Here is a 25,291-nt window from a genome sequence, read left to right as displayed (position 1 = left end):
GGGTTAGAACAGAGAGGCAGATGTTACACCATAGTCCATTGTGGTCAAACCAGTGCCATGAGGTGATGGTCTCCCTCTCTGGCTCCTTCTCTCGTCCCTTTTGTCCACCCAGGTGATTGCTCCCGAGTCCCTCCAAAGGGCAGTCCTTGTCCCCATCGCCTAGCACTTTCCCCATTGGTTCTCCAGCTCAGTGCACATGTCCCATCTGCTGGGTTTTCCTGCTGTTCAGTGTAGATTGTTCAGTCATTGGGGTGTCTCTTTGTCTTGCTGGATCCTCTGTTGATCTGGGTTGGTTTCAGCATGTTCTTTAACGGCCCAGACAGCTAGGTGACACACCCATTATGGCTTGTATTTTGTCCTGACAGCAGAGTTAATCCTCCCATTCCCTGCCAGGTAGCTGTGCAAGGTGTAGGAGGAAACTGAGGCACATATCAGAATCCTAAAAATATTACAAATCATTCCCACTTTGTCACTCATGCTCTTATTCCCTTTCCAACGAATGTACTTTTGACAAGGTTCCTTCCCCACTCTGAACTCTAGGGTACAGATGTGGGGACCTGCATGAAAAACCCCCTAAGCTTATTTTTACCAGCTTAGGTTAAAACTTCCACAAGGTACAAACTATTTTACCTTTATTGCTGCCACCAAGCGTCTAACAAATATATAACAGGGAAAGAGCCCGCTTGGAAACATCTTTCCCCCCAGAATCCTCCCAAACCCTACACCCCCTTTCCTGGGGAAGGTTTGATAAAAATCCTCACCAATTTGCATAGGTGAACACAGACCCAAACCCTTGGATCTTAAGAACAATGAAAAAGAAGAATTTTAATTAAAGAAAAGGTAAAAGAATCACCTCTGTAAAATCAGGATGGTAAATACCTTACAGGGTAATTAGATTCCAAACAGAGAATCCCCTAGGCAAAACCTTAAGTTACAAAAAGACACAAAAACAGGATTATATATTCAATTCAGTACAGCTTATTTTATCAGCCATTTAAACAAAACAGAATCTAACGCATATCTAACTAGATTACTTACTAAGTTCTAAGACTCCATTCCTTTTCTGTTCCCGGCAAAAGCATCACACAGACAGAGAGAACCTTTGTTCCCCCCCCTTGAAAGTATCTTGTCTCCTCATTGGTCATTTTGGTCAGGTGTCAGCTGGGTTATCCTAGCTTCTTAACCTTTTACAGGTGAAAGGGTTTTTCCTCTGGCCAGGAGAGATTTTAAAGGTGTTTACCCTTCCCTTTATATTTATGACAACTTGCCTCACCTGAGCCCTTTGTTTAATTAGCCAAAGAGTAACTGATGATTCTTTTGGCTGCAAGGAGTGGAATGACCTGCCAGGCTGGAACTGGTTTTACTGATTACAACCAGATGGGCGTGTCAGTGGCTAGTACTTTAAGCGGTGTATGCCAATGGTGTTGTACAGATAACCAAGGATAGTGGAGCAGACCCTCTACCTGTCTAAGCAGAGAAGAGATGGCGTCAAAAGATCCCCCTCTACCTGTTACCCACACAGAACCTGACATGCCATCTGGAGCAAAAATATTTAGAACCGTGCCGTATGCTTTTATCCTACCAGAGCTAGTAAGTATACTGAAAGTTTTGGTTTGTTTGATTGATTGATTGCTATGGCAAAAACTAAAAGCTATTTCAAATTGGTGTGTGTGTGTGTGTGTGTGTGTGTGTGGTGGTGGCCGCCGCCGGAGAGAGCATCCAGAACTAGCACAAAAAACAGCTATGATAAGAAGAAAACTATGTGGGGGGAAAGTTTACTTCTGCAGCTACTTACATTAAAAATCATAGGGTCTCTGTCAGGGCTTGAGTCAACCAAAATAATGTAAAGCACTGAAATCAGCTTGTCATCCTTCCATGGTGTAGAAGTTTTATCTTTTTATTAAGTCAGATCTTGGAAGTTAAAGAAGCGTCTGTCATTTTCTTCTCCAGGGCTGTATTTCTCTGGCTTTATTGAAGTTTTCTGGGGGATCAAAGGTTGTAGTCATGCAGTCGGCTTTTGTCATATGCAAGCAATGGCAGATTTTCTTAATATTCCTGAGTACAGAGTCCTGGACATGCATTCCAGTATCTAGTCAGATTATGGCAATTGATGTACTTTGATATACAATACATCATTAAGGTCTGTTCATAGTCATTACATCGATAACATAGAGCCTGCACCACCCACCCAAACAATTATTTGGCATTTGTTAATTGCAACTTCATATTCAGACAGCCATAGGAAAAGATAAGCTGACATTTCCATTAGAAACTTCAGCATTTTGTCTTTATCATTGGCTTTGTGCTGAAACTGAGTGCTGACTATGGTACCATGAACACAACACTGATAAAATAGCATGTCAAGGAGTGATACTCAGCTCCTGAGCCATTGATGGCTAAATTAGCGATCCGCGTAACCCAAAAGAGCCACAGCAGTGTGAATTCATTTTCATTTACTATAGTGTTATATATTCATATTTAAACAGTATGAGAGGGAAAATAGTGTGTGTATATATATATAAAAATATAATTCTTACAGCACAATGACTGACCAAGTTATCAACTTGTGTTATCAACTACAATTGGTTAATAATATAGTAAAGGCATCCTGATTGGTTAATTACTTAGACTGGTTAATAATTAAATTGGTGTTTTAATATTATGTGCTGCAAAGAGCTGCAGGAAACACATTAATGAGCCACTTTCAGCTCGCGAACCTCAGTCTGAGCATTGATGAGGTAAATCATGAAATGCCTTTCATTGTAGCATGTGTTACCTTTCATTTTAAGTACTTTTTTGTCTCAACAGAGGCAGTGGTATGCTTCTTTAGTATGAACTAGTGACTTTGGACACCTTTAAAATAATTTTAAAGGACCTGAATTGCCTAAAATTTGCAAGTACCGTATATCGTTGGGAGTGGCTAGCTAAGATTTATCCCTTGATTGGATCCCATTTCATGGAGATGAGAGGACGGTATCTCTAGACGAAGAATGTTCTTCCGCCAGTGCTCTGTAGACACAATAGCTGTCGTCTCTGAAGTTCTTAAATCTCACGTTATGTATTGTATACCTATTTAGGAGGTATTCTCCTTTTGAGACACAGGAAGAGAGAAGCTAAAGTCCCAACCCATCATACATTCTTACTGTTCATTGGTACAATGTATAAGGCCTGATATTCCACTCACCCTGCTATAGATCAGGATAGTGTTTAAGGCCTCCAGCTCACCTAGCTTGACCTCTTGTATCTCACAGGTCACCACTACCACCCAGCCCCTGCCCACTCATCCCAACAGCTGAAATGAGACCAAAGTATGACAGCTCACAGGACACTAGATGGTAAGACAAGCAGAGAACAGGAGGGACTCAGGTGCACCAGTGCAGGGGCAGAGAAATGCTTAAGTGAGATGATCCTGGCAAGTGACCCACACTCCATGCTGTAAAGGAAGGGCAAAAACCTCCAAGGTCACTGCCAATCTGACCTGGGGAAAATTCCTTCCCGACCTCACGTATGGTGATCACTTAGACACTGAGCACGTGAGCAAGAACCAACCAGCTAAGCACCTGAGAGCAAGAATGCGCAGTGCCACCTGAGAGCCGTAGCCTTCCCCCTCTTGGGTCCCATCTCCAGCTGTGGCCAACTCCGATTCTTCAGAGGAAAGAGAGAGGAAAAAAAACCCTCCCAGAATACACTAGGGGGGAAAAATCCCTTCCTGACCCCTGCTGATGGCTAGATGAAACCTTGAAGCATGAGCTTTTAGGAACCTAAGACATAAACCAGAAGTGAGTGACCTTGGCTGAAGTCAATGAGTTCACGTCTCCTCTCTCAACAATTTTAAACTGATGTTGCTCCCACTGACTTCAGTGTGAGCTCTGAACTGGGCCTAGTGGGGTTGAACTGGTGTGTGAAGAATACCCAGTAACAGATGCATAATATTAGAGGGTATTATGCATTATGTAGGATAAAAGGAGCATACATGGACACATCACAATGATTGCTTTTGAGCTGCTATAAGACGGTCATTGTGCCACGTCAAAACTTCCTACTACAGAACTGCTACTTCACATGTGTCAAGCATTAACTGGGGGACCAGATCAATGCTTATAGCTAAGGTTGCCTACCATTTTCCACTATAAGACTCTGTTCCGTTGTTACTTTTCCAAACCATTTGGGCTGAGGTTTTCCCACACTTGGTGTCTGCCTCAGGCTGATATTTTTATGGGAACGTTTTAGCGAAAAGAATTCTGCCCTTCCCAAGAACTAGGTTAGTGAAAAATATGTGGTTTTGCCCATATTTAAAAAAAAAAAAAGCGTACAGCGATTTCACTGGGAAGCTCCAGCCACTCCGTGCTTTGCAGCAGGGACTTGAAACATGGTGGGGGAACCACGCTGGTGTCTGGGATGTGTCAATTGCCATCCCTATGAAAATCTGCCAGAACTGGCCCAGATTATGAGCCCCTGTGAATTGCAATTCATAAAGGCTTGTTATAGTTGGAGAGCTAAATTCTTCAAAGCTTCCGTTGGCCCTGAGTATAGGGTTGCTAGTTTTGGTTGGATGTATTCCTGGAGGTTTCATCACATGACAATCTTTAATGAAAGATTAGTTTTTAATTCCTGGAGATGCAATCCTGGAGGGTTGGCAACCCTAACTGAACATGTTCCATCCCCCTCCCAGCACCTATGTGTGATGACTGAGCATGTTCCATCATAGGAATGTAGGAGCTGAGCCGGACTTTCCGTACAAATGCTCCTCCTGGCAGCTGGAGGCAGCTGTGGCCCCAGGCACTGGAACTGAGAGCAGGGAGACAGCCCTGCTGGGCTCTCAGTGCCCCCTGCTGGATACGGGGCCCTGGGGAAGAGGAGGACGAGGTGTCTAGCTGGGAGGGGAGCTAGGAAAGCAGTGATAGGAGCAGACATGTGGGGACAGAATGGCAGCAGGAGCCAGGGGTGGGAGCGGATATGAGCGGGGGGGCAGGGCTCGGGAAAGAGAGAGACGGGAGCCGGAGTGTGGGCTGGGGCATTGGGGATAGAAGCCGAGTTGGAACGGGGGTAGAAGCTCAGAGGAGAGGTGCAGGAGCAGAAGGGGATGAAGAAGACAGGATTTTGGAGGGGCAGAGGGGCTAGGAGCTTGGAGGGATTGATGTAGAGACGGGGATAGGGGCTGAAGGGTTTCTCAACTGTGGGTCACAACCTCAAATTGGGTCACCAGAATGTTTCCAAGAGTCACATGAGGGCTCCTGCAGCTCTGGTCCTGTGTGGCAGGCTGGGCTCAGCGCCCCTGCTCCAATCACTACAAGCTCGGGGGTCGTCATGATGACAGAGGGGCCAGCCGGGCCAAATCTGAGTGAGTGGCACTGCGACCCCATGCTCCAGGATGCAATGTCTCTCCTACAAATTCAGGGCATGGGGCCAAACCCATGCAGTGCTGAGACCCTGGAGGTTGCAATGCCTGGATTGGACAGCTGAGCTCAGCCATCCCTTCAGGACCAGAACCACAGGAGCCACTGCAGCAGAGAGAGTGGGATGGACTCTGCAACTCCTGTCTCCCCCCGGGGAGAGAACCCAAACCCCCAGCGTCTTCATACCCAGGGGCAGGACCCAACCCTCACGCCCCCCTGGCCTATGTACTGGGTGGCGGCAGGCCAGTAGCATTTACAAATAGTTCCCACGCCCTCAAAGGTTGAGAGCCCCTGCAGCGAAGCACACCCCCCTCCATTAGTCCTCAAGCTCGTGGTGCTCTTGCTGCCCAGGGTCGCACACGGAACGCTGGCATGGCCTAACCTTGGAGGGCTTGGCGTTGCGACCGTCACGTTCTTGTGACCTCGCGCTGGGTGGCTGAGTCCGTAATGTTACACTGCCGGGCCAGGGGAGTTATTTAGTTGCTGCTCCAAAACCACAGAGAAAGCAAAACACAGAAATCCGTGAGGGTAAAACGGTTGAGTCGTAGCGGAAAGTGCTGGCAGACCTAGCAGTCTGGGCACTGCTCTGCCTTAAGACCTCTTGTTGTGCCTAGATATTGCAGGGCTGTCTCGATAACACGGGATGTTACAGGCCTCGTCCGGTTTTCAAGCTAGGGTGCCTAGAGTTGGGCACCTAAAGGTCTGTTTACACTACAGCTGGGCGCAAGCCTCCCTGCCCGGGTCGACAAATGTGCACTACCGTCGCTCGATCTAGTGAGCTAAAAATAGCTGTGTGGGCACATTTGGGCCTGGGCGGTGGCTTGGGCTAGCCGCCCACGCTCAGAGTCAGTGGGTTGGGCAGGCGCGGGCTCGGGCGGCTCATCTCAGCTGCCCGCCTGCGTTGCAACAGCCATGCTGCTATTTTTAGCATGCTCGATCAAGTGGAGCTAGCGCGAGTCTGTCTACCCAGTGTTGATGTACCCTAAGGCCCTGATCCAGCTCCTGCTGGAGTCTTTCCGTGGCCACCAATGGGAGCTGGCTCAGGCCCTAAATGTATAATGACACGCACACAAAAAAAGAACATTAAGGCTGCAAACCAAGGCTCCAGAAGTTGGAAATGCCAGAATTAAGGTTGTCTGTGCAGTTTGGCCCCCATGTGTGTATTCATGATAGTCTGTAATTACATGATCTCATGCTGGGTTTTTTTCCAGAGGACCCTGTCTCATGCAGTACACAGGCTGGGCGGAGCTCATGAGCAGCTAGTCAATATTTTGTTTTATCCTCATTGTCCCCATGAACACAGGGAAATGGAAAGCGTCGGGACACCGTAACGCTAGGCAATACCAGCTCTGCCTATATTTTAGGCAGCAACATACCCATTTTAAGCAACAGAGTGCTGCTTTAGGTGATTATTGATTGTTTCATTTAGTCTCCCTACTCCATCCCATTCAGATTGAACCATCTGTAGAAAATGGACATTACCGTTCAAAGCCAGGACATGTGGTGGAGACAGGGTGTCTTTATGTCATGTTGCCATAGACAGAAGGAGCAGGTAGGCTGGGTCATTGTGCCCCAGGGTGACAGGTGACCTGGGCCTAATCCTGAAGAAAGTGAAGACTTTCCAGAGAGGTCTCGCAAATGAAACACCCCAGTTTAACTTAGTTTTGGGGGGATTAGTATATGTTGGGAGAGTGCTGCAACCCTGACTCCTATGGACGTGGGTCTCAGATCCCCAAACATCCATTGGGCTAACATGAGGAGCAGGGACCTGTGCCAGCAGGCCAGGCCAGAGCAGACGGGGTGACTGTGACCATGTGCTCACGACCAGGCTGGTTAACTGTGTGATGCCCTTTGGGTATCCACCGTTCAGCCCAGCTGCTTTGTCAGAACAACCCTGTCCGTGTCTCATGGCGTGACTCTGCTGGACGGACAGCAAGGGCCTCTTAGTGCGTGTCCCCCCTGCAGGTGAGTGTCCGGGCTGGGTGAGCCCGGGTGGGAGGTGCCCACGTGACTCTAACAGCTGGAGTGGTAATGGCGCTTGCCTTCAGGGGGCTTGGTGCAGTTACCAGCACCATCGCATACTGCGGTACCCAAGCGCTCACAGTGGCAGGGCTGGTGACCATGCAGTGCAAACCCTAAGGAAGGGGATTGGTGGTGAGGGAAGAATTATTCACTTCCTCCTACTGCGGTGCCTGCTGGCTGATTGCAAAAGACTGGTAACCCCCTGTTGCATGCCTCTGGGACCTTTCATTTGAAGATCTCCGAGCACCGTAGGCACAAGTACCTGAGCCCGGAGGTACAATTGTGGTTAGATCCGTTTGAGAGCAGCACTGCTGTCACTGAGGTACAGGTGTGTTACCCGAGGGCAGACCTGAGAATACCTGGAGCTTGGCGGGCAGGCTCGGTTCCCTTTTGGGGCCAGCCGGGGATCCCTATGGGTTACAGCTCTATGGTGGCCTTAAAGGGCCATCCCCCACAGCCTGCACTCTGCCCTGAGCCATGGGCCAGGATTCCCAGGTACGGCAAGAGGGTGGTCTTCCAGGGACACGTCCTTCTAGGCTTTATGTTGTGTATCCATTTATTGTCATTATGTAAATTAGGCAATGATACTGCCAGATTTTATAACTTTTTTTCACGACGTCCCTTGACTGTGCTAGGGGTCACGACCCACAGTGTGAAACCCTGTACCTCAGCCGGACTCTCTTCTCTGTGACGTGCTTTCCCTTCCACAAGAGTCGGGCACATCTTTAGCACTACAGTTCAGAACAGGCTCCTGTAGTCACAGATCAGCTAATCGTAGCAAACGCACCGACTGTAGGATTTATTGGTATGAAATCCTGGACCGCCTGCCTGCAAGCCTCCTTCAAGTCAGTGGTACGCATGAGAACATTCCTGCCTTATGCACACCTCCCGGAAACGCCTTCCTTCACAGGAGGGTAATGATACAACAGGAAAGCAGTGGCGTAAAAAATCCGACTGGTTTTTGAAGGCACTGGGTGTGGGTTGAGAAACATATGCTTTATGAAGACCTGGCATCAATAATAATCTTGCCCTGCACTTCTAGAGCATCTTCGAACCACAGCACGAAGCATTTGTAATATGCTGGGGAGGCAGGGAAGTGTGGCTAACCCCACTGTACAGATGGGGAACTGAGGTACAGAGAGATTAAGTGATGTGCCCAATGTCACACAGATAGACTGTGTCTGTGGCAGGGCTGAGAATTGAACCCACATTTGACTCCCAGCCCTGTGCTTCTACCCACTAGACATCCACCTTTGCTTAGAAATAGAAGGTATAAGCTAGGGCCCACTCACCCTCGTAAACAACTACTAGGGGTACAGCAAACAGATAAGCTGCTGAGGCAGAGAAAGTCTGTGCGTGAGCCGGGGGGTTTCTTTCTGCATGGAAACGAGGAAGGCTACAGAGGTGTGCAGCGCCGGCATGCTTCCATTCTGGGGAAGAAGGCGGAAGGACTCTGCTAGCGGCTGGAGTTGCTGAGAGACAGCAGCAGGGTTGGATAAAGCGTGTAGGGGAGCACTGAAAGGAAGAGAGGGGACAGGTTGAGACCATGGAGTGTATGTGTTTCACCTCGCATGACATCTTGGCAACTGTGCCCCTTTTTGTACACTCTGAATCCCAGCAGGGGACCTGTGGGAGCTACAGGTGTTCGCAACTCTGAACATAGGGCTGGGATATGAGACTCTGTGGCTGGGGGGCAAATAAATGGAGGAATCTCTAGGGCTCTGCCCGGGATATGGGCAGCCCACAACCCCTGGGAAAAACCGAAAATCTCTTTTCTAAGGAGAAGATTGACTATTTTAAACTCTCAGGGTCTAGGCTGACAGCTGCGAACGGAGGGTCTGAAAGTTCCTATCTCCGCTGGCTTTACGGTACAATCTTTGGAAAGTTTTTTCTAAAGGTTTCAGAGTAACAGCTGTGTTAGTCTGTATTCGCAAAAAGAAAAGGAGGACTTGTGGCACCTTAGAGACTAACCAATTTATTTGAGCATGAGCTTTCGTGAGCTACAGCTCACTTCAGATGAAGTGCCACAAGTCCTCCTTTTCTTTTTTCTAAAGGTTATCTGTATCTGTCTGTCAGCAATGCTGACCATGCCCCTGTAACTCTGCAGGTGCAAATCCTCTCCAAACCACACCACCAATGGCTGAAACGTGGCCTGCCCAAGATCCAAATGTGCAGAAGCAGTATGTTGGGACAGCACTGGAATGGAAGGAAATCAAAGTCGGATCCCAGAAACACGACACCTGCAACGTTTCCTGTCCCACATCACCCTTGTCCTAATGAAAGTCTCAAATGATCAGGGTTCCTTTGAGGTCAATATAAGGGTTTTCATGCCATAAATCTATAGTTTCAGTGAGCTACTGGATTTCTGAATTTAATGATTTTTAAAGGTGAAATGGATTTCTTTCTCATCCTGAAAAACCTGTCTGATCGCTCATGGGGGCGGGTCAGTGCCTCTCTTCAGGTTGCTTCTGGCTTTGTTGCTAGAAATGGAAGGAGAGCCCTGAATAAACTGAAACTAACGTAACAGCGGTGGAGGGGTGGTGGTGAAAAGTTCAAAGTCAGATTTTTCTTGGCACTACTTTTTATAGCTCAGGGTGGGTCTGGGAACACCTTTGCGAAGTATGTATTGCATTTACATCGTTGATCTGAGCGGCTTTGCTAGAAGCAAACATTCAAAGAGGGAGAGAGCTGGCAATGTTCTTGTTTACACCATTATCCCGCCAACACTGCCTGGAGCATTACCTGTGAAATGCTTGTATTACAAGACAAAGGATGGAATCCTGGCTCTATTGAAATCAATGGCAAACCCCCCCATGGCCTTCAGCAGGGCCAGGTATCACCTGCCGGATGAATAATTTGGGCCTGATCCTGATGTCCCTGCTTTGTGTAAATCAGGAGTAGCTATTGAAGTCAACGGGAGTTACAGTGATGCAAAAATCCAAATCAGATGCGTTGTTTTTCTTAAGAATATAAGTGGCCATACTGGGTCAGACCAAAAGTCTGTCTAACCCAGCATTCTGTCTTCCAACAGTGGCCAATGTTCATTGTTCATTTCAGCCTCTCTGTTCTTTTCACTTGTTTCCCAGGCTTCTTGCATTCGTGTCCAGGCACCTAAGATAATTAGCTGATTGCCCTACTTTCTCAGTATGAATCTTCTTGCCTAAGCTCTGTGTGGCTCTGAGAGGGGAAATAGAAATAATAGAAATATCATCTGTGGGGACATCTGCAGGGTACAGTACAGATCCATAACTATTGCCATGGGAACTGGTAGGCCTGAAGATTTGGAGGTCTCGGTTCCAATGAAAATGTCACTTCTGTGGCTTCTAGAGACAAGGTGGGTGTGGTAACCTCTTCTAGTGGACCAACTTCTGTTGGTGAGAGACAAGCTTTCGAGCTCACAGAGCTCTTCTTCGGGTTGGGAAAGATACTCCCAGGATCATAGCTCAATACAAGATGAAGTACCTTTCCCAGACCCGAAGAAGAACTCTGTGTAGTTCTAAAGCTTGTCTCTATCACCAGCAGAAGTTGGTCCAATAAAAGCTATTGTCTCCCCCACCTTGACTCTCTACTATCCTGGGACTGGGGCACGGCTACAATTACTCTGCATACGAGTTCTGTGGCTTGTCCAATGACTGATATTCTCCATCTGCCATCAGGTTTCCTGGCTATCCAGGTGGTTCTGCTGGTATCTCCCATAGGCTCCCCCTTCCAGGTGTTTGGTCTTAGAAATTCTGGTTGCTTTGCTGAATAATCTAATACTCCTGATCCACTTAGAGGAGTTGGATACAGGGCTCCTTGTAATTGCTTTACATTAATTGTCCAGAGAGCTCCCTCTGAACCCCATTACATTGTGCTGTTCCCTCTGCTGCCTTCTGCAGTACAAGGCCTGTTGAATCACATCAAATTCTAACCACCCTTTCTTGTCCAAAACCCTCATCTGTGACCTGTGTATTCTTCTCTCACTTGTGACCTATTTCATCCTGGTTGATTGACTTCAGAGTCACATCTGACATATGCCCGGCTTCATCACTGCCTTCCTGCTTCCATGGGTTCGGCTGATTTTTCAGGCCATAGTTCACCTTATTTCTATTGGTCTTTTACTGGTAGCAGAACGTTTCCAAAAATCAGGTCTGTTCTTTGTCTTTAAACACTGGCTCGGGTAAGGGGAGCAGAAGCAGCAGGTGACCTGAGAGTTATGGCGAACACGGGACAAAGGAACTGGGTGCACACCGTGGTAACCAGTCCTGGTGGTACCACCATCTGTTTCACACCTGGCCATTTTCTTCTGTTTTCCCAAAAGAATGATGACTTGGGAAGCACCCAGGCAGGCACACCCTCCTTAAGCACATGCAGTACAATGAGAGCTGTGCTGATGCTCACCTGTTTTTCGGTTTGATCAGAAATTGAAGATTCGCACCAAGTCCACTGGAAGGTTTGCTAGGGTTTTGTGAGCATTTCAAGTGAACCTAAGCCAGCTCAGGGGGTTCCTTTCAATGTGATCCCACCATGGTGAATGGAGTTTTGACTTGGGTTTCGTTTTGATCGCCATTGTGGACTGAAAACAAAGAAATGCTCCCCTGAGCCTCTGTGAAGTGTAACTGCAAGTTTCACAAGGCTATAAGACTCTCCAATCCAAAGTCAATGGGAATCTTTCCATTGACTACAACAGGCCTTGGATCAGTCTCTCATTGGTTTTGCATCAGATAAGGAGATCTAGATCTCACACCTCTTTGATGATGGTGTAACTCTCCTGGCTCTGGTGGAGATACTCCTAAATGTTATATGTAATTGTGAGCTTGTTAGAGACTGTATTCCTGGCGATTTGGGTAAGTCAAAGGACGCTTCCTGATGGAAGTAAAGACAATGGGTGGGGGGGTCACTAATGCTGAAACAATGCCAGTAACAAGTCTTTTGATGTATCTTGCTTTCTCTGTGGCTTTTGTGCAGTACTATAACTCAGCTCAATACTTCCCCAGCCCCTGTAATGAAATATTACAGACAACACCACCAAAAGGGATGTCACAAGAACGTGACAGTCGCAAAGCCAAGCCCTCCAAAGTTAGGCAATGCCAGTGTTCCGTGTGCGACCCTGGACAGCAAGAGAACAATGAGCTTGAGGAATAATGGAGGGGGGGCGTGCTTCGCTACACAGGCTCTGAACTCCCGGGAAGAGGTCCACAGATTGACGTGACCTGGTTCAAAGGCCTTAGCAAACACAGTGCTTGAAAGAAAATTAATAGTTCTTGGATGGACTCTCTCCACCTAGATCAGGGCTGACAGGCATGAGCCTGTGACCAGAAGAAACAGCCAGTGCAGGAGGATTTGGAGTATATTAGACCTACGAGGGTCTCCATGTGGACGGTGGGTGACACCTGGTGAGCTTGGGTCGATGGCAGATTATTATTTCTTTTCTTACATTTAATTCTATCCTTCACATAACAGAATGTCCATTCTGCAGCCTGTACAAGGGAAGGCCAACACATATGCATGGTAACCACCTCCCACTTTGATGCTGTTCTTGAGCCTTTATCCCAGACCTTTACCTTTAGTAAAGAACCCAGTGTGCTTAGATTCAGTCCTTTTCCCTCCTTTTCCATCTGAAAGTTCCAGACTAATTAAGGTCTAGGATCTCTTGGCATCCAGAATTCATAAATCAACCCGTAGACTCATTAATATACTCATCAGAGGTCTATAGAGCAAGTCTTACTCCATTCAGTTGGGCATTCCTGAAAGTTGAATGCAAATAAACTGTGAAGTGACTGATTTGCTCTCCGCTGAAAAATGGAACTTGAGTCTGTTGAGCTGGGTGCGGCAGTGGGTGAGGTGGGGTGGAGATCCGAGTGGGAGGGCACAGGAGAAGTGGGTGTGGAAGAAAGAGAGTGGACAGGAGGGAGAGTGTGTTAGGGAAGCAATAAGATATGATGGGCGCAGCATTTCTGAGCAGTTAGTCAGTGCCTCGGGGTGGACTGTGCAGCACAAAGATGAAGGTCAAGTGGTTTCAACTGCTTGAAAAGTGCAATTATCCCCTCTAAATTGCCTGTCACGGCTAATAAATAAATAAATGGTCCCACCTCTGCTGCCTTTGCATAGCAGAGTGTGACGCCCTCGCGGGCCAGGATTAGAACAATGTTAGAGCTATTTCACAATGGCAGCATTCTTCTCCTCCCCAGAGGGAATGCTGGAAGGCCATTCTCTCTCCACGATGGGTGCCGACCACAGGAATAAAAGACCACATCCTGGGAGAGGCACTCATGAGCACTGCACCCTCCTCGCATCCAGCGTGAGCCCCGTCTGGCTTTCAGTGGGAGCCTTTCCATTAACTTCCACGGGTGCTGGATGGGCCCCTGACATTTGTGACTTTCGATTGTAGTGACAGGGATGGAAGTCAGGAGCACAGCTGGCTTTGAAAGGGAGGTTGAATACCCTGCAGCATGGGCGGCACGTGACTCGTCCATTTGGGGAGGTTGCACATGCCCAGACCATGGCCCTGCCGCTAGGTCTGCCCCTGCTCCAGCCCCACTTGTCTCCCACTGCTCATGCCTCTTCGCCCCCTCCCACAGACCCCCACCCACCGGCTGGGCAGCTGAGCCTGCCGGCTGCTCACCCCTCGCTCGGTGCCTCTTCCCGCCCTCCCGCGAGGCTCCCATGCAGGCAGAGCAGGGACGGGAAGGGGAAGAGCAGCGCAGACGGGGCCACAGCTGGGGTACCCACCCTTTTGGCGGCAGTGCACTCCAAAGGCAGCGAGCCAGCTGTCTGGGGAGGCTTAGCCGCCCCGCCCTTATTCCCACCACCTGCGCTCTGCGGGTAGAAGAAATGACAGCTGAGGGAGTGAACTGGAGCCCTGTGGGTGTGAATAATGTTTCCTACACAGCGTTGTCTGTTCTTGACTATTCCTGTGGCTCAGTTTGGCAGAAGAGTGACGTGATCTCAGCAGCGCTGGCCCTCAAGGCCACATAGCCAGAGCTGTCGGTAGGATAGTGATGTTAGGGGGGATAGCATTGCCCAGCATGCTACAGAGTCCCATTGCACCGTCAGGTGAGGATAAGGACTAAGAAGGGACAAACTCATGACCCTATGGAACAGACCTGTGTGAAAATGCAGAAAGGTTTTGCCCATTTTCATAGCCCTCCACCTTTCCTCCCATCTCCAAATTGGCATTTGCAAGAAATTTCACAAGACTCCAGTTTGTAGAGCCTTCTTTTGCAGCAAAAATGATTCCTCTTGAAAATGGCCTGGTTTAGCAGAATACGTCACATAACTGGGAACAACACTGAATTCCCCTCATGTTCAAATGTCATTGCCATGTCTCTAAACCATATTCTAGCCTTTGCTATGCTGTACAGCTTCTTGGATCCCCGTCCTCATCACTGTGAGCTCCATGGAGCCCAGACTATCTCCTTGTTCTGTCTTTGTCCAGTGCCTAGCACAACGGGGGTGTCACAGAGTCCCCGGGCGATGCTCTGGAACTGCTCCCTACGAAGCCAGGCAGGACTCTGGGGAAGTCTCCTTTCTGTGAGCAGACTGTCTGCAGGACACACAGCTCACCCGGCTTCCACCTTCCTGGGTCTGACCTCGGAGCATTCAGCCTCCTCTGCCTCTCCGTGCGCTTCCCACAGCGAGTCTGCCCAGGCGGGGTCCTGGGGAAGCCAGCAGGTCCTGCACCCCAACTCCGCAGTCAGACGGGACTCTCAGCCAGCCAGTAAAACAGAAGGTTTATTAGACGACAGGAACATGGTCTAAAACAGAGCTTGTAGGTGCAGAGAACAGGACCCCTCAGCTGGGTCCATTTTGGGGGGCAGTGAGCCAGACAACCACATCTGCACTTCACTCCACGTCCCCAGCCAGCCCCCAACTGAAACTCTCTCCAGCCCCCCCTCCTCTGGGCTTTGTCCCTTTCCCGGGCCAGGAGGTCACCTGATTCCTTTGTTCTCCAACCCTTTAGCTCTCGCCTTGCAGGGGGGAAGGGCCAGGCCATCAGTTGCCAGGAAACAGGGTGTCAGGCATTCTCTGTGTCCAGACCCCTGCACATACCTGCCCTCTAGGGCTCTGCAGTGATCATACATCCTTATCCCACCACCAAGATACTTAAGAACTGCCTAGGGGAAACTGAGGCACCCCCACAATATTCAGAGGAAACATTAAGAACAGTCCCGCTTTGTCACAGGGGGTCTGGGCTGTGATTAGGGCTTTTAACCACTACAGTAATACAAATAATAAATTGCAATAATGGAGTAGATAAGCACTTTCCAGTCCGGCATTAAGTATTGTGATTAATGTACTCTGAACTTTAGAGGTAGAGGCCAACCAGATCTAGCTTTCAAGAAAAGAGGCATCCTGGTCAAGTTTTTAAAATATGAATATCTAACAACAGGCTTCTACGTCCATATTGAGCCACCTAAAAAAAGTGATCTGCTCTTCCAACGTACATAGCTCCCAGCAGCAACCTTCGAAATCCCTGACAAAACTGCTACTGACTTCCATGGGAGCAAGATCCAGCCTTGGATGTGATTGAAAGCCTGCAGTACATTGCGTTTATCTCCCTTCATCTATTGCCCCTTCACTGAATCAGAGAGAGGTCTGCAAATCTCAGGATCTAACTTTGCATAGCGGGAGAGTGGAATTACCATTTGTACTTTGGTATGAATTTCATCCACATTTCTACATGGCATTTGCTTCCTTCCCCCTTAATAAAATTCCTCTCCACAGCCTCTTACCGGGATATACTGGCTGCATGATATCAGCCAGGAAAAGTAGCACAGGAAGGAACCTTTGCAAGTTTTTGCTCTGTATTATATGCCAGTGCCCGGTATTTTGTGACTCTCTCTTCCAATTCCTCTTTTTGCTCAGCAGGCATTCTAGAACTTCTACTGTTGATAAATTGACTTGCATAAATTCACTTGATAAATTCCTTGCATTCATATTGTGAGTCTGGCAAACGATAATGAGTGCAGAGCTGGTGGGCCTGGTGTATTGTCTCTTAATATTGAGACAACCAAGCTAGGGATGATGAGAAATGCAATGTATGAACAAGAGCAAAACTGACTCTCTCAATTGGGTTCATTGGGCTTCTTGTTTTTGTTTTTTTGGCAGATATTTGGATGCTGGGTCTGGATCCTCGTAGCTGCCACCACAGTGTATTTCCCTATGCTGCAGGGATGGGTTATGTACGTCTCACTGAGTTCATTTTTCTTCTCCCTGATGTTCCTGTTGTGTTACCTGTTTGGATTTCACAGAAACAGTAACTCATGGAAAGTAGTGGTAAGAACACACTCCCTTACTCCAGGTGTTGCTGCTGGTGGTGGCTCTTCTCATTCCTGTGACTGCCTTTCAGCTTCAGGTCTCCCCTCTCAAGCAGAAAGTTGACTTCAGAATGGACTTTCCATGTATTCTGCACTTTCTAATCTTTTCGCACAAAAGGGCCGGCAGATGGAATCGTCCCAGGTCATTCTGCAATGTTCTTCTGACATTTCTGCTAACATTGCATGTGAAACTGATGCAATTCAACTAGAATACAGAAAATAAGGTAGATCCAGGGCCACCTGAATCCTCTGTTTGATTCAAACCTCTTGGTACTTCCTTCATAGCTAAAAAAACAGTTGGTTAATAACAGGGTGCGAGGCGCCCTGGTGTACTTAAGGCTACAAAAGAGTTTTCATTATAATCTACTTTCATATGTTCATAGCTTATCATTTGGGCTGAAATGGGGTGATTTTTTTTTTTTGAGTTTGAAGAAAATCTCTTTAGTCATTAAGTTTTGGGAGAGGGAAAGGAGAAAAGAAAATAACACAAGCTCTAGCCGGGTCCTTTTGAGCAGGGCTAGAGCAAAAGCAGCTGAAGACAGCGGTGTGAAAAGACTGTGGGTCTGAAATGCTACCATGGTGATAATAGAGCAATAGCCTGGACACTCTGATTTCAGAGCCTTTGCAAATTCTAAGCTGCTGCTTAAAAGAAAATTTCAGTTTCCCACTGTTGCAAAAATGAGCCATCCCAATGTAACGTGACGGGCAAGTGCTCTGTTAAGCCAGTCTCGCAAAAAAAACTCCCTCTGTGCCCAAACAAGAGCAGCAGAAATGGTAGGAACTTGCAATGCTCCATCTATTCTGCTTACCTCAAGTTGGACATGCAGAATCTACACTTACAGCAGCAAGCCCTCAACTACATTGAACATACGCAGCATTTTCCATTCTTGTTTCCTGCTAGATAATGTATTGCCTTTAAAACATTGAACTCAAGGGGAAAGTTGGTGTTGGGATTAAGGCACGAGATCAGGAGATCTGGGTTCAATTCTTCTCTCTGCTGTAGACTTCCTTGGTGACCTGGTGTATGTCTCTCTGCTCCCCATCTGTCAATTGGTTTAATAATATTTCCCTGCCATACAGGGATGCTATGAGCGTAATTTCATTGTCTGAGAGTGTGTAGAGATGGTGTAGGGCTTATAAGCAGATGTATAGTAAATATATACAAGTGAGTTAATGATGCTGTTGAACCTTAACTTGGGCCTGTCTTCTCTTTTTGTGATTATTAACTGTGCAAACTTAACGTGCCATTAATATACTGTTTTGCTTCAATTAATAGTGTAGCATCATGGACTGCAAGCCTGGGGAGACACTTTCATTCTAAACCAACTCTTAAGTTGCTTGTGACTTGCAAAATCTTTCCTCTTGAGCATGACTGTCACATGCCTGGTCCCAACCCAAAGAAGATTTAGTTGTTGTGGAACATTTTGAGAAAAATTGTTCCAGATGTGTTTGAGTCATGCAGGCATCATCCTTTCCCACTTTTGTAGAACTGAAAAACAGACATTGGACAGCTGAAGGGCCAGAGCTATGCTGTTGAGCTTATATAAAGTACAGCTGTTATATAAGTGATGAGGAGGTACCTGCACTGTGAATATGTATTTCAACATCACAAACCTTCCTCTTCTGTCTCTCTTGTTTTGCAGGATAGTCTGTATCATGGGGCCACTGCAATTTTCTATATGAGCGCTGCAGTCTTACAGGCTAATGCAACAATCCGCTCTGAGACTGAAGTGCTTGCACAATATAGTCCTCGTTACTATCAAATCAATGTTGCTGCCTCAGTAAGTTGAATGCTTAGAGTATTGATTAGCCACCGTTTCTTGTAGGCACCTCTTTCCTGTATAATTTCCATGGGAAAGTTTCAGTGTTGCTGAAACTTTTTCAGTTTTTTTTTTTTTGTTGTTGGAAAAAATCAAAGCAAAATATTTCAGGTCAGGTAGGTCATCCCAAATTGAAACAGTTTGGCTTGTCAAACTGAATTGAACCACTTAGTGTCATGTCAGAGTGACATTTAATCTGAGTCTGTCTGACCTGTCATGGTGCTTGATGGGAGTTGTAGTTGGGAGCCTCATGCCCTTATTCGCCCCGCTGGGCTCCCTGGCCAGACTATATCTCCCATGACGCACCGCGGTCTCCCCTTTGGCCGAACAGCAGTGGTGTATCATAGGATCCTAGGCCACAGTTTACCATGGAAAATGTCATCTAGCCATTGGAAAGTGTGGGCACAAAGCATCTGAACTACAACTCCCATGAGGCACTGTGGCTGTTCAGGAGGATACAAAACAAAAATGTTTCAACATTTCTGAATTGAAATTTTTTGTAACTTGTAGGTCCATGGAAAATTTTGATATTTTGCCTTTTCCTCACAATTGGGGATGGGAAAGACAGAAAATTCTGATTTTCAGTCAACTCTGCTCTGGAGCTGTCCCACGGTTTGGGTTTGAGATTTTATTCATTAATAGATTGGCACGATCATTTTAAGGACATAAATCCATTGAAAAAAGAACATTGGAGGGATCACTAAGGACATAGATTAAAATAAGGCTGAAATCGGTAGAGTAATTTCATTGCCTAGTAATGTTGTTTCTATTTTTCCTTTCAGTTCTTTGCTTTTATCACTGCTCTGCTGTATATTTTACATGCCTTCAGCATCTACTACCACTGAAGACTGCTGTCAAGGAGAGAAACAGGGTGACAGAGACACACAGCAGTGACACCTGGACTTTGTGTACCTAAAACAATGGTTTAATTGGATTAAGAACATAATTCAGTATAAATATAGGTCATTTGGAGCCTGGCTCTGTCCCATTTTAATTTTAAAAGATACTTCTATAAATCTATATTGAAATCTTAAGTTTTATACCATATTGTGTATTTTCTGTCTGAAAACAGTATAGTTTGGGGAAAAGCTTGTCAATATTCTGTGTAGGGCGACTTGAACCTCTTCTCTTTCCCACGTCTCACATCTCCGCTTTTGGTCGTGTCCAAAGGCTCTCTGGCTGGATGGTCACATATGCCTGTGGTAGGGGTTACATGAACTAACTTATTGGAAAATATAAAGGTCTCTTTGTTTTCTTATGACAGCTGCTTTGTTGTGTATTGTTTTTAGTTAAGTTTTTCTGTCATTCCGGTCTGATTAGAACTACAGTTCCTCTGAGCAAGTTCACACCTCTCCTGCCGCTTGTGTAGTGAAATGCCCCTCACCTCCGTGACTAGCTGGCCCTGTGTCCAGCACCTGCTCCATGTTCTGAAATCCATCCTTGGGCAGAGGGCCAGCACCAGGGCTATACAGCACTTCAGTCCCATTTACACCTATGCAGTGAAGTCCTGGCCCCACCGACATCAGTGGCCCCACTGACATCACTGGGAGCTCGGCCAAGACTTCACCGTATGGTCAGAAAGCAACGTGAGAGTCTTGTTTTATGAAGCTGTAATTTTCCATCCAGAGGTGTCAGCAAGTGTTCCCTTCTCAGCAATTTGCCCTAACAGGAAACCACAGTACCCAAAGGAAATAACTGTCAGGGGAAGGAAATAAGTCAGGTGGCAATTCCTTACCTTTCAGGGGGTCGTGAGACTACATTAATTATTGTTCCTAGGTGCTTTGAGATCCTCAGAGGAAAGGCACTGGAATGGCGTGCGCGTATTAATGACTGCTTGTGCAATTGCTTATTAATAATCCCAGACACTTGTGCTACCTGTAGGCGTGTGCGTGTCACTATTGTGGGATGAAATCTACATGCATGGCTAAGCACTTTACTTGCTGGTGGGAGATTCTGTTCTGCAAGTTGCATGGGAACAGCAGCAAATCCCATAATGCAGTTACCCTAGGAGTTAGAGCTATGTCAACACTGCAGTTAGACCACCTGCAGCTCGTCCGTGACTTGAGCTTGCATGGGTTTGGCTAAGGGGCTGTGTAGACGAAAGGGCTTGGGCTGGTGCCCAGGCTCTGGGACCTTGTGAGGTGGGAGGTAGCCAGAAGCTCAGGCTGCAGCCCAAGTCTGAAAGTCTGCACTGCAATGAAACAGCCCAGCAGCTGAGCCCTGTGAGCCGGAGTCAGTTGGCACAAGCCAGCTGCGGGTTTTTAATTGCAGTGTAGACAGACCATTAGTCATAGTGGGCCAGCTGCTCCATGGAGAAGACATGAACAGCGCCCTTGTCCCTCTACACAGCAGCCAGGCATAACTGCATTTCCTGGGATCCCTGGGGCTGTGCCTATGGAGCACAACAGACCTCCATAAATGGTCCCTGCTGAGGGAAGGATGGCAGGGAACGTGGGTTCCTCGATACATAGATTCCAAGGCCAGCAGTGACCTGTGTCATTATCTAGTATGACCCCCTGAATAACACAGGCATGGAACGTCCTCCAAATAACTCCCAGAGTCGATCTTTTAGAAAAACAGCCACTCTGAATTGAAAAACTGTCCGTGATGGAGAATCCACCACGACCCTGGGCAAGTTGTTCCAATGGTTAATTAGTCACTGTTGCAAATTTACACCTTTTTTTCCAGTCTGAATTTCTCTAGCTTCAGTTTCTGGCCACAGTATCTTGTTAGCCCTTTTATTTGCTAGTTTGAAGAGCCCATCATCAAATATTTGTTCCCCACATAGGTATGTATAGACTGTGACTAAGTCTCTCCTCACCTTTCTCTTTGTTCAGCTAAGTAGATGGAGCTCCTCACGTCTCACTATCAGGCAGGTTTTCCAATCCTTTATCATTCTTGTGGTTCTTCTCTGACCCCTCCCTCTCCAATTGACCAACAGCCTTCTTGACTCCCGGTTCTAGCTGCACCTTTCTCTGACATTGCTCAGGGAGGCCGGCTTTCTACAAGGCTCTCTCCTTATAGGAAATCTCCCCTGACACAGGTGGTATTCGGTCTGCCCCATAATAATATGAGCTGGTAAAGCTCCATGACTCACGCGAGAAGCTTCAGCTCACTCCAGGTGCTCCAATTTTGAGAGCTTCTATTTGAAGGACACAAGAAGCTGAAGCCAAATCCTGCATGTGTTATTCAGGCAAAATCGCCACTGAAGGCAAGGCGGGGGCTTTGCCTGAGCTGTCGCTAAGGACTGAACACAGACTCCCATTGACATTACTGGGCCCTGGCTCAGGGCCGTAAATACAGAACTGTCGTACCCAAATGGACCTCAGTAACAGGAGGGCCTGTGGAGGTACAAAGGCACAGTACACATTCAAGGGGGTCCCGACACATGCTCCCTGCTGATTCCCTTTGTTGTGGGGCAGCCAAGGGGTGAAGTGGAGCTGCCCTGCAATGCCCTGCTGTGCGGGTGTGGTGGATGGAGTCAGGGGCTGCCCGTGTGCTGGGAAGCAGAGAGATGGAATCAGCAACCGCACCCTCGCAAGGCCTGATGTCATCCCTTGCACGTGTTCTTAGCAGACAAAACAGGGGCAGTAATGGGAAGCGTGCACATCAGAGTGACCCCCAATGCCCCTCAACAGCCACCTCAGCCGGGATCGGAGCCACAGCCTCAGTGAGTATACCCGGAAGTCAATGGAACGAGCCTGGGTCATGCCAGCTGAGAAGCTGGCCCCAGGTCTTGAGAATGGAAAGACATTAAACCCACTGGCTGTTGCTGCCCCTCTGCAAAGCTACCGTGGCAATCGTCACCTGTGCCCCAAGGCCTTGGGGGTAGCTCTGAACCCCATTCCTGACCCCAGGGCCTTGTGGGTAGCTATAATCCCTCTTCCATCCCAAGGCCTTATGGGTAGCTGTGATCCTCTAGCCCCAACTCATAGCCTTATAGGTAGCTGTGATCCTCCCAACCTGCCCTAAGGCCTTGTGGGTAACTGTGATTCCTGCATCCCCAACTTGCCCCAGGGCCTTGTGGGTAACTCTGCACACCCTTTGATGGTTCTCGAACTGAGAGTCACCTTCTTACCGCCTGCCTCTAGTGAGATGGAGCCTCGCCTGTGGCAGCTGGGTGTCAAGTCCCTGGCACCACCAGCCTGTCAGCCACTGAAGCCTGCTCCTCTGGGCTATGCCAGCCCTGGCTTACCCTTGCAGGTCAACAAGAGGTGCACCTGAGTCCCCTTGGAGCATGCCCCTGTGATAGCCAGCTCCTGATACTGCCTACTCACAGGTAATCCCAGATCCTCTGCCCCCAAAGGCACTGTGTGCCCTCGTTTTATCTTAAACCACGGCTCCTGTAAAATCACACTGCCCTTGTAATAAAACAAGAGGTTTAGTTAAGAAAGACTAGAGAGTCAGCTAAACACAAGAGAGAGTGGTGGAAGTAAATGCTTACACCACAAAACAAAATAATAAAATGTGAATGATGGCCTAGGTTGATTGCTAGTTCCCTTTCCTATCTAATAAAGTTGTTTCCCCCTCAAAGTTCAGTCTGTCGCAGAAGTGCCTGGTTTTAAAGGAACAGTGAACCCCCAAAAGGAAGATTGCTATTTAATAAAGGTTTTCTTCCCCCCCTCACAGTTCAGTCTGTTGCAGAGCTGACTGGCTTTAAAGGCACCAAGGTGAAAACACAAGATGTCTCCTCAATGAATGGCTACAGACGGCCACACCCACTCTGTGGCACATGGAACAGGCTATTTTCTCTAGTCAGGGACAGGGCGATCCCATCTGCTGTAACAGTCCGCATGCCTTTTTTACCCACAAATGGTTTCACTTGTTTTGAATTGTAGGGGGACCTGCCATGTTGTAATCCTGTTCCCACACTGCCCACGGCAAGCCAATTGTGCAGCATGGTTAGAAACATTGTTCAGATCAGTTTAGGTGCAGAGCCAAACAGAGGGGTTTTGGGGGTGTGTGACTGCATTATTTAGTAGAATCAGAAGCTCAACACAGCTGTCACAGTCGTGTTGGGGCCTTTGTAATATTCTAGCCGGGTCTAGTTGACAAGAGTGAATAGAGGCCAAACCACCTCCAACGCGATCTAGCTACAGACTAGGCTGTACTTCTCGCTAGCTCTCCGTTGGTGTTTGAGCTGAAATTTCAGTTCATTGTGTTGGTATCTTGGTATCCTTCCCAGCATTGGGCTGGGGATTAATTCGGGCAGCCCCTTTTCTGTAGTATACATTTAAAATAAATAATCACACACTTGCTGTGATCATTTTATAATCCATGAAAGCTTGCAACAGGCAAAAATTTTGTTGGTTACTAAGCTACCAAGAGTGATGGGTGAAGTCAGAATATCTGCACTACAGCGTGGGAAGCCAAGATCAACACTGCACTGGTCACTTACAGCAAGGTTTGGCCATCTCAACAGCTGAAGCTAAACTGAAACAAGCCCCTCTTAAACTGAAATCCCAGTGTTCACAGAGGGTTTGACGATCAATTTAAAAACAGATTTTTAAGTGAAACTGGGGCAGCTTTCCCATGCAGACAAAGCCTTAGGCCTGCTGGAGTGTATAGGCTAAGTCACAATCTAGTGCTAGAAGTTTAAAATGTGTACTAAGATAACATGTTGGATCACTGTGGAAAGAATGGCTGCATGGAACTAAACTGATTCACCAGCTAGCAATTCATATTTGCTGTACCATAAAGTCTGATAAACTTCAGATTGGCAGCTCGCACTTCTCCGAGTCTCGTGATTCCTCTGAGAGATGATAGCTTGCTCAGCTAAAGCTCACTGCTTATCCTAAAGCTGCTCCAAAATGTCTCCCAGACGTTTGGAAGGGCTGAAGGATGTTTGAAAGAATTTGCAGGCCAAGAAGACTTAATTAATATTTAACTAGTGCTGTGGAATTTATATAAATCCTGCTAGATTATGTTTGTGTATTATAATAATCGAGCTGTGATTTTCTACAGAAATTCCAACCAGTCATCCTAAGCACAGTATAAATCAATGCAGCTGCAGAATTAGCCTACATGAGCTACAAAGGTAATGTGTATACACTAAAGATCTGGCCCAAAGGCAGATATTGAGCAGTGAATATCTTTCACTCTTGGTGAATACTGTGCTTACAGTACATCCATCTGGCCATGGACAAAACCAGTATTAAGATGAAGACACATAAAATGGGGATAAAACAGAAAAGTGTGGAATGCATGTCAAGGTTCCTTCCCCCACTCTGAACTCTAGGATACAGATGTGGGGACCTGCATGAAAACCCCCTAAGCTTATTTTTACCATCCTAGGTTAAAACTTCCCCAAGGTACAAACTATTTTACCTTTTGTCCCTGGACTTTATTGCTGCCACCACCAAGCGGCTAACAAATATATAACAGGGAAAGAGCCTGCTTGGAAACGTCTTTCCCCCGAAAATCCTCCCAAACCCTACACCCCCTTTCCTGGGGAAGGCTTGATAAAAATCCTCACCAATTTGCATAGGTGAACACAGACCCAAACCCTTGGATCTTAAGAACGATGAAAAAGCAATCAGGTTCTTAAAAGAAGAATTTTAATGGAAGAAAACGTAAAAGAATCACCTTTGTAAAATCAGGATGGTAAATGGTAAATACCTTACAGGGTAATCAGATTCCAAACATAGAGAATCCCTCTAGGCAAAACCTTAAGTTACAAAAAGACACAAAACCGGGAATATACATTCCATTCAGCACAGCTTATTTTATCAGCCATTTAAACAAAACAGAATCT

General features: G+C 47.2%; 1 protein-coding gene across 1 annotated transcript; it reads left to right on the top strand.

Moving 5' to 3' along the window:
• The first annotated feature begins 1,363 nt into the window (after positions 1–1,363).
• Positions 1,364–19,772, top strand: LOC311518835 (MAL-like protein). The gene is made up of 4 exons (XM_084624908.1): positions 1,364–1,590; positions 16,509–16,676; positions 18,361–18,498; positions 19,320–19,772. The coding sequence occupies exons 1-4, from the start codon at positions 1,483–1,485 to the stop codon at positions 19,380–19,382; spliced, it is 477 nt and encodes a 158-aa protein (XP_084481034.1). The 5' UTR covers positions 1,364–1,482; the 3' UTR covers positions 19,383–19,772.
• Positions 19,773–25,291: the final 5,519 nt, after the last annotated feature.

This window comes from Lepidochelys olivacea, assembly GCF_965140295.1.
Source record: "Lepidochelys olivacea isolate rLepOli2 genome assembly, chromosome: 3".
NCBI classification, from domain to species: domain Eukaryota; kingdom Metazoa; phylum Chordata; order Testudines; family Cheloniidae; genus Lepidochelys; species Lepidochelys olivacea.
This window is presented reverse-complemented; position numbering and strand designations above follow the sequence as displayed.